This window comes from Musca vetustissima, unplaced genomic scaffold (assembly GCF_032173495.1).
Source record: "Musca vetustissima isolate MV318-11 ecotype Yass unplaced genomic scaffold, APGP_CSIRO_Mvet_v1 utg75441, whole genome shotgun sequence".
Taxonomy (NCBI): domain Eukaryota; kingdom Metazoa; phylum Arthropoda; class Insecta; order Diptera; family Muscidae; genus Musca; species Musca vetustissima.
In genome coordinates, this window is record NW_026883769.1 from 16,327 (window position 1) to 26,848 (window position 10,522).

Sequence of the window (10,522 nt, forward strand, 5' to 3'; positions counted from 1 at the left end):
TATCAGAGATACGGGTATTATGATCAGATTTTCCTCTGGAATAAAGACCGGCGAATAGCCCAACTGGGGTGTGGGTAATTTCAGTTTCCCTGAGTGACTTATTTGCTGTAGAATTTTTATCTCTCTCAAAGTATTAATTTCCTTTAGATTTTCATTATAGCTGCCTTCACTGATCTTCAGAAGCCGGTATTCAGAGGTAAAGTTCCGCTTCTCATTGGAATTAATGTGCAAATTCAGCAGATTCCTTTTTTCCAAGGCCCGCGAATAGTTTGCAATACCTTCCGCAGCAATTCATGATAATAGAGACTACACTCATAACAGGTGACATTTAAAGGGTAATCCAATGTGGTTTCCAAAAATGTTGGAAATTTCATATTTTACCCATGCATAGATTGTAGTTCTTTGGGGGTATGTTTTATGGAGGCCGCCTGTAAAACGAACCCATTAGACCCCTCGATAATGGAATTTCAAAATCGAAATTATTTCATTCGCCACCACATAGACCCCTTCTGGCGTCATATTAAGAAAATCGATTTAATTATCGTGAATTCCCTTTTGATATTCTTCATGTAAACGTGGTGTATCCATACCTTGATAGACAATTTTGGTAAATAAGTGAAGGGCAATGGTTGGCCTACAAATAATGCATGCAGCGAGGAGTTATCAATATCAGGTCTCAATCCTAATAATATCAAAGTCATTTGTATATTGTATTGAACCCAAAAATTTGAAGATATTTAATGCCTGTTCTCCGCCCATCTTATGTTCGGATCCCCCCGGCATGTAATCGAATTCTGCAATAATTTTATGCATTTCCTTAAACAATTGAGGTATCTTTGCCATAAACATTTTAAGGCAGGATTTATAAAATCTTTATTTTTTATAATTATCGTCCTCCTCTTCATTATCCATACCATATTCTTCTCAACCATTAAAAATATTCTGACTTCAAAAAACATTTTTAAATAATCCACGCATATGTCTGGCTTCAAAAAATATTTTTTTAAATCATTTTTTAAAGCTGCGCCAAAGGCATGGCTTTTAAAAAATGTCTTTAAGTCCAAGGAATGGCTTCAAAAAACGTTTTTAAGTACAAGCCAAATCATGGCTTCAAAAAATATTTTTTTAAAAAATCCACAGCTATCCCAGGTTTTAAGAAATCATTACCTATGTCAGGTCATCAAAAAATAAATATTTTTTTGACAATCCACACATAAGGCATGTCCGCAAAAATATATTTTTAAATTCCCTCCTAAGACAGATATTCAAAAATATATTTTTAAAAAATCCGCGCCTAAGTCAGAAAATAAATAGCTTCCAAAAAATATTTTTTTAAAAAATCCTCGCCTCAGGCATGGCTTCTAAGAATATTTTTTTTTTTTAAATTCAAGTCTCAGGCTTGGCTTAAAAAAATATTTTTTTAAAAAATCCACGGCAACCCTGTAACTTGCGGATTTATTTTTGTGTATGTTTGGAAGAAAACTATTTACGAAATCTGTTGATAACTTTTTGAACTGGACTGTATACAAAACAAAAAAACATACACAACCGGCTGGTTGGCTGTCTGGCTAGCCGCCGGCCGACTATCGAACTAGCTAACTGTAAGACACAGAGAGTATTCCCCAAGCAAAGAGCAACAGCTGTAGTCTACGAATGAATGGGCGAGCAAACACTCATTGTCAGACACTTTGCAAATAGAAGATGGAAAAAAATGAACAACAATCCGACAACTACAGTTGGACAGTTGTACTTGTTCGGTACAGTGCGTAGCTCTTGAGTAATTCGAATTGCGAAGGTGGTGGTCGCGGCGACAGTTTCGCTTGTTTTTATTATTTTTTCGCATTCTCAATTTTCGTGAGATCCATGTTAATCGAACATGTGGGGACAGCATTTCGCTAGAAGTTTATTATTACTGTTCCAGGTGTTTCATTTTGTGGACTTTGGCCGTGGTTCACCAACAGTTCGGTTGCATTTGGAAGAGAATCGCATTTCACAAAATAATGATTCGGAATATGTGGCGGGTATTATGCGTTTGGCCAAATCGGCAGAGATGCGGAATTACATGAAAGCGGATGAAGATGTTTGTGAAAATTACTATGAATATGCTTGTGGCAATTGGCCACGTCTTAATCCAGCCGAGACGACTGCCAGTCGAAAAACGTCGATAATTGATTTGTTGGAGACGACCTACAAACAAAGGCAATTAAGGTTACTGATGGAGGGTTGGGAGGATGAGGAGAAAGAGGAGGATGAAATTGCTGAAGAATATCCAGTGGATAGTGGCAATGCTGAGGCTGTGAAAAAAGTGAAGGACTTCTATAAATCCTGCCGTAAAATGAGCATGGCAAAGAAACCTCAGGTGGTAAAGGAAATGCGTGAAATAATTGCAGAATTTGGTGAAATGCCGGCATTGTTGGGACCCGAACAAGAGTGGGAAGGGGAAGAGGAATTTAATGTCTTCAAATTATTGGGTTCGATACAGCATCGCTATGGTTTTGATATTATTATACAATTGGGTTTACGGCCCGATTTTGATAACTCCTCGTTGCATTCTCTGTTTGTCGGCCAACCTGCCCTGAAGTTACGTACCAAAAGTGTCTACCAGGGTATGGCAACACAACGTTTACGTGAAGAATATCAGAAGGGGATACAGGATAATTTAATTGATTTCCTTGATATGACGCCGGAAAGGGCCTATCTCGTGGCCAAGGGTATATTGGAATTTGAAATCCAATTATCCGAGGGTCTAATGGATTTACATACTGAAAAAACTTTACAAGCAGCCTCCATAAAACGAACCCCTGAAGAGTTGGAATCTTTCTATGGTGAAAATATGAATTTTCTAACATTTTTGGAAACCACTTTGGGTTACCCTTTAAATGTTACCTGTTATGAATATAGTCTGCATTATCATGAGGTTCTACGCAGGGTATTGCAGTCAACACCCAAAGCCCAGGTTGCCAATTATATTATGTATAAATTGGTTGAGCCCTTCTTTATGGCCTATGATCGTTCCTTTGCCGCCCTGGAGGAAATGTGTCTGGAGAAGACAAAAAAATTCTATCATCATGTTTTGGACTATATGGTCTACAAGAGTTATGATACGCTGTTGATGCAGCATGACATCGTGACAATTTGGCGTGAGGTGAAGCAGACATTCCGTCAACAAATGGATACCACCCGTATGGATTGGTTAAGTGAACAGTCCCGCAAACGGGCCTTGGAAAAATTAGATATGCTTAATTTACACATTAATTCCAATGAGAAAAGGAACTTTACTTCCGAATATCGGCTTCTGAAGATCAATGAAGGCAACTACATTGAAAATCTAAAAGAAATTAATAATTTGCGGGTGATTAAGTTTTTGGAGCAGTTAAGTAATCCAGGGAAATTGGAATTGCCCACACCCCAGTTGGGTTATTCACCGGTCTTTGTTCGTGAAGAAAATCTCATCATAATACCCGTATCTCTGCTGCAACCAAATTATCTATGGTCCAGTTATTATCCTCAGGCTTTGAAATTTGGCACCTTGGGGTTCCTGTTGGCTCATGAGCTATTACACGGGTTTGATGATATTGGCACTTTAGCACATTCACACAGCAACATCAATTCCTCCAATATGACCACGACCACCTGGTGGGATGACGTTTCCCTCAAGGCTTTCAAGCACAAAAAATCATGCTTTAAAAATCAATATGCCCACTTCCGTTATAATGGCAAATATTTACCCATGTCCGATATGCAAGCCGAGAATATAGCCGATAATGGTGCCATACAAATAGCCTATAAATCCTATATACGTTGGCTGAATCAACAGACCCTCGAGTCGCTGGACGAACTGCTACCCAATATGAAACTGAACAATAAGAAGTTATTTTTCCTTAGCTTTGCCCAATTCTTTTGTGTCGATGTTGATGAAATAATGAAGGATAAAGTATCGCTATTGGATGTCCATGCCCCTGCAAAATTTCGTGTCATCGGACCTTTGGCAAATTTCCCCGAATTTGCCAAGGTATTTAAATGTCCACAAGGTTCGACCATGAATCCAGTTAAACGTTGTGAAATTTATTAATTTAAGGATATGTGTTTTTCTCTGTCGCAGTCTGAAACGAAGTTATGTACCTTAGAAGAAAAAAATTATTTTTTTTATTATAAATAATTTTAATTAATTTTTTTATATGCTGTTTTTCTAATAAGTTATTATAAATACCAAATACCCACATTTTTTATGTTTAATAAATGTCAATCATAATTTTTCTTATATCCTCATCGTCGTTTTCTTTTTGTTCTGTTTTCTTTTGAAATGGAAAAGTAGCTGGGGGAAATGACATCATTGTATATGACATCATGGAAGGGGAAGGGAGTAATATCGCCACAAATCTCCAGAGGATAATTATAATGGTTATGGGGTTATTAAATAAGGAAGCAATAATTAATAAAAAATTAAAATTTAAAAATCCACGCCTAAGGGGCATGACTTCAAAAATTAAATTTTAAAAAATCCTCGCCTTAGGGGCATGGCTTCAAAAATTAAATTTTAAAAAATCCTCGCCTTAGGGGCATGGCTTCAAAATGTATATTAAAAAAAATCCTCGCCTAAGGGGCATGGCTTCAAAAATTAAATTTAAAAAAATCCACGCCTAAGGGTCATGGCTTCAAAAATTAAATTTAAAAAAATCCACGCCTAAGGGTCATGGCTTCAAAAATTAAATTTAAAAAAATTCACGCCTAAGGGACATGGCTTCAAAAATTAAATTTTAAAAAATCCACGCCTAAGGGGCATGGCTTCAAAAATTAAATTTTAAAAAATCCACGCCTAAGGGTCATGGCTTCAAAAATTAAATTTAAAAAAATCCACGCCTAAGGGTCATGGTTTAAAAAAATTAATTTAAAAAAATCCACGCCTAAGGGTCATGGCTTCAAAAATTAAATTTAAAAAAAATTCACGCCTAAGGGATATGGCTTCAAAAATTAAATTTAAAAAAAATCCACGCCTGAGGGGCATGGCTTCAAAAATTAAATTTAAAAAACTCCACGCCTGAGGGGCATGGCTTCAAAAATTAAATTTAAAAAAATCCACGCCTAAGGGGCATGGCTTCAAAAATTAAATTTAAAAAAATCCACGCCTAAGGGGCATGGCTTCAAAAATTAAATTTAAAAAAATCCACGCCTAAGGGTCATGGCTTCAAAAATTAAATTTAAAAAATCCACGCCTAAGGGTCATGGTTTAAAAAAATTAATTTAAAAAAATCCACGCCTAAGGGTCATGGCTTCAAAAATTAAATTTTAAAAAAATCACGCCTAAGGGACATGGCTTCAAAAATTAAATTTTAAAAAATCCACGCCTAAGGGGCATGGCTTCAAAAATTAAATTTTAAAAAATCCACGCCTAAGGGGCATGGCTTCAAAAATTAAATTTAAAAAAATCCACGCCTAAGGGGCATGGCTTCAAAAATTAAATTTAAAAAAATTCACGCCTAAGGGACATGGCTTCAAAAATTAAATTTTAAAAAATCCACGCCTAAGGGACATGGCTTCAAAAATTAAATTTAAAAAATCCACGCCTAAGGGGCATGGCTTCAAAAATTAAAGTTAAAAAAATCCACGCCTAAGGGGCATGGCTTCAAAAATTCAATTTTAAAAAATCCACGATTAAGGCATGGTCTCAAAAAAATATATTTTCATAAAAATCGGCGCCCATGTAATTTTTGGATATGAACTATTTTTTAACATCCTTATTCAATTCCCCTTTACTAAATTCTAAATTTTCGCAAGATATTATAAATACCATCAACCCTCGAAGAACACTACATGTCAAATTTTGTGATACATTCGCTGAGATGGTATTGTAAATCTCCCCAAAGAATATTTTCTCATCGATCAATTTATGTTTTGACGCGCGTTGAGATTTAATGGCAAAGGGAAAATCTTACAAGAAAATTGAACTGTCAATTTTTAGATACTACCAGTCAGGCATGCAACCACTCAGCCAGCCAATCACTATCATCTTCTAACACTGGGGACCAAATAAATTCGTACGCACACACACACACACACACATTCTCACACACAGAATGTCAATGTAATTGATGTTGTAAAGCAAGAACAACAAAAATGAACACATTCGAACCCCTCCCCACCCTCCATTAGCTATGTTTGTGAAGAATTTATATTATGATTCGTGGTCAAGGGCGTGGACTTATTAAATGTTCAAGGTTCGAGATTAGAATGTTATCACAATGTTAGTGAAACGGGGGAATGGGAATGCCTAACCTAAATAATGTGATTTAATATTTGGGGGACATTAAACGTGGGGAGGAATTTTTTTGGTAAGCCATGTAAAGAGTGTTTCTTCTAGCCTCATAAGAGGCGTGGATTTGTTAAAGAATAACTTTTCTAGCCTCATAAGAGGCGTGGATTTTTTAAAGAATGACTTTTCTAGCCTCATAAGAGGCGTGGATTTTTTAAAGAATAACTTTTCTAGCCTCATAAGAGGCGTGGATTTTTTAAAGAATAACTTTTCTAGCCTCATAAGAGGCGTGGATTTTTTAAAGAATAACTTTTCTAGGGTCATAAGAAGCGTGGATTTGTAAATTAACAATTATTTTTGAGTGATAACAAAAACTTTTGACATTTCTAAGACACAATCAATAAAGTAACATTGATTTCCTTTTTCATATACTTTATTTGTATGGCACATGTTTCAGTTTCCAGATAAATGGCCCTTCCCAACCACAACCATTTTATCATTTGATGGCATTAAAAATAAATGGTTCGTCGTAATAAAGTCTTCTATCCTTTCAAACTTTTTGTCATATAGTCACATAAAAAAGAAGGAAGAAACTTTGTTCGTTTCTTTTTTTTTGTAAATAAATTGAAAGTAAATAATGACAAACACACGCATTAACTACAGATGACTGACTGTCTGAGTGACAGTCATCGGTGACATCTTTCCAGTGTTGGCATTAATGAAAGTCAAAATTGAAAAGTAAAACAACAGCAACAACAAGAATTAGCATATTTCTATGGTATTCTTTATTGAATGGAATACTTCATTCGTCTAAACGCGCACAAGCATACACCACTTCACATACATACATTTTACAAATACAAACCTTCTGTTCTTGCTGCTGTAGAAAGTTATTTCCTATGATAAACAAATGCTTTGTGAACTTTTTGCATTTATTTCTGAAAAACAGTTTCGCTTTTCTTTGGTGACCCCCACATAAAAAAAGGGTGATTTTTTAAGAGCTATAGAAGTTTTCAAAAGAAAAAAAAACAGTAAGGAAAGTAGTAAAGTCGGACTGGGCCGACTATATGATACCCTTCACCACTGGGGATACATATGCAGAATATGTATCCTAACAGACGTCGCCTTTTCTAAGAAACATTGACATGAAATTGAATGAACTTAAATATGCGATCTTTATCTATAAGTAAACCGACTAACATCAATTCCAACACATGCCACTCTGCAACCTATTCTAAATTTTGTAAATAGATTTAAAGCACACGCACTGTTTAAAATGTATCAATCAGACATCCATTGATTATTTGGTGTACAGTCAACATGAAGAGGTCGAAATTATATATGGAAGCTAATCTGAACCGATTTCAAGGAAACTTAATAGATTTTTATTAATTTCTGTACGTGTATGGGTCTGTATGGGCCTTTAGTGTACCATTTAATTAAAATCGGACGAATATATATATATATATAGAAGGTATATGTAAATCAGAACTCTGTGCTAAATTTCGTGCAAATCAAAAGATATATAGGGACTTTGGTGCACCATTTACCTTAAATCGGACGAAACTATATATGGGAGCTATATATAAATCTGACCCGATTTTCTTGAAACTTAGCAGACATCATTCTGGACGTAATTCAGTACTCTATGCCAAATTACGTGCAAATCGAAAGATATATATGGGGACTTTGCTGCACCATTTACCTTAAATCGGACGAAACTATATATATGGGCGCTATATCTAAATCTGACCCGATTTTCTCGAAACTTAACACACATCATTCTGGACCTAATTCAGTGCTCTGTATTTTGTTAACAAAAATACATGGACGGACGGACAGACGGACATGCATAAATCGACTCAGAAAGTGATTCTATGCATATTCTCAAAAGGAACCATGGGTCTCGATTATTTTTGCCTGTTACAAACATGTGCACAAAGACATAATACCCTGTACCACACTGTCCTGGAAGAATTGTCCTATTAGAAGGAGTGGGTATTTCAAATAGGTTATTACATATAATGCTGCCAGCAATTACCGAATACCAAAGTGGGAAAATTTAGGAAAAGTTATTAAAAAATCGAAAATTATTTTATTTTTGCCATCAAAAAATGTGATTTTTTTAGTAAAAGTACAATTTTTTCATAATATATTCCTTTTTTGGATATGTCTGTTAACATTAACAGAGCCCTGTTACTGGTAAAACAGCTCTATTAACTTTAATGTTAATATGTCTGCTTCAGGTCTCTGCCAGTTAAATACCATAAGAATGCAATTTTGTGTAAAGAGGCTAATCTATGTCCCCGATATCCTCACAAAATCTGTCTTTGAGGTCTTGTGTCGAAAATGGGCTATTGTTATAGACCTTATCTCTCACGTAGTATCAAAAGATATCGGTGACTAATTGTGACCGCCTCTTTGAGAAATCCATAAAATTAAAAATTACCAAACCTCATTTTCGAAAAACTAATATCCAATGCCCAGCGGAACACTTATACGGGCGATATTTAATTTATTGATATATATATTGAAATAGTTTTGCGAAAAACTTACCATAAATACCAAAATTATAGTCCCTTCGGTTGAAGAATTCGGCTAAAACCTTAAAATCCTGCAAACTGGACGGTATACAAATCCTGCAAAGAACTATCGGTATACAAGGTCCAATACTTTAGTTCATCAAGTTTCTTTTAGTTCATGCGTTTATATATGTATTCGTTCACTTAGTTCATTTTTGTATAAAAACCTCCTCGTTGTCAGTTCCGCAAGCCGTGAGCTCTTCTACAAAGACACACGCCCTCCGGCGAAGAAAATCATTACCCGTATCGCATTTTCCTTGAATAAGAATTCATGGGCGCCATGTAAGGGCTATACGTCGGATGGTCCATTAATTTCAATTTTTGGCCGATCAAATGGGTCTGATTTTTTAGTTCATCTAGATCCGTTTAATATATAAAGACTGATCGTGCATAGAGTAGAGTTGTTGTTTTTTTATAAAAACGGCCCTTTTTGTGTCATCTCTCTATTTACTTTCTCTTTCTCGTGAAAAAAGTCTCTGATGTGAGGCAGAGACTTTTTCACGATATAATTCGCTCGTCTATAAAAAGTAACTTCACTTCGTCTATAAAAGCTATGAAAACTTCTCTCAGCTTATCTATATAGATTATCTCCATCACGTCTAAAAGGACTTCCTTTATCATGTCTATAGAGACTTCCCTAACCTCATTTACTTAGAGTAGTTTTGTTACGGAGCAAAGTGGTTCAAGGCAATTATTCCGTAAAAGGAACGATCGGTACTAGTTCGTCTCTTTAGTTCATCTATTTCCTTTTAATCAAGTCGTTATTTTTGCTCTCGATCAACTCAGTCCTTTTTTTTTTGTAAAAACTCCCCGTCTCAGCCTCCCATGTCGTCAGCTCTTTTATATTGACTCCCCGTCTTCATATCGCCTTGACTTGACTCGAAATCCCTCACTTCAGAACTATTTTCACCTCGTCTATGGAGACTACATATAACTCGTCCATAATAACTATGGATACTCAGCTTAGCGCATATATAGTGGTTCTCATATGCAAGTCTACAAAGACTCCCTTCTACACAGCTCATCTATGCATATTTATTTCTGCTGGCCCATCATGATCTTTCCGTTCAATGAACTATTGAACTAATAGGAACTATACCTAGTTCTATTGCTGATGATCTTATAAACGCCTTTCGATTTACAATTTTATTGCACCAATCGATAGTAATCAATTTTTGAGGGATTTGTCAAATTTTGCGGAATCGAGAAGGCACTATTTTCCGATCATGTGTTCATGCCATATGGCATGTATGAAAGAAATACCCAAAGATGCCTCAATCAACCATAATGTGACGCCACAAACTCTTTCCGATTATCTTCATGACATTCGTATAATATTCAATCGGTACTTAAACACATCGAAACCTTGAGGTCCAATAAGTTGGATGGGATCACAAATGATATCGAAAAGGATACCACACAAAATTATTCAAGTGTATTTACTTCTTTTGGCAAATTTTATTTTTTAAGTTACTGTAAGCAACACAACACATGGTCGTACGACAAACTGTACTGAGTACGTTTATGGTAAAAAATTTAAAACTTCCCATTGGATGTGTTAGGAATATATATTGAACCCTTTGTAATTCATATCGATAATAAATTGTCGCACGAAAATTCCCAAGTCACTGTAAATAACACAACACATGGACGTACGTTAAATTGTACTGAGTATGTTTATGGTAAAAAA

At 35.5% G+C, this 10,522-nt stretch overlaps 1 protein-coding gene across 1 annotated transcript; it reads left to right on the forward strand.

Moving 5' to 3' along the window:
- Positions 1-1,876: 1,876 nt before the first annotated feature.
- LOC133330792 (neprilysin-1-like) lies at positions 1,877-4,072 on the forward strand. Its single transcript, XM_061539199.1, has one exon. It carries the CDS (start codon positions 1,877-1,879, stop codon positions 4,070-4,072), a length of 2,196 nt encoding a protein of 731 aa, XP_061395183.1.
- Positions 4,073-10,522: the final 6,450 nt, after the last annotated feature.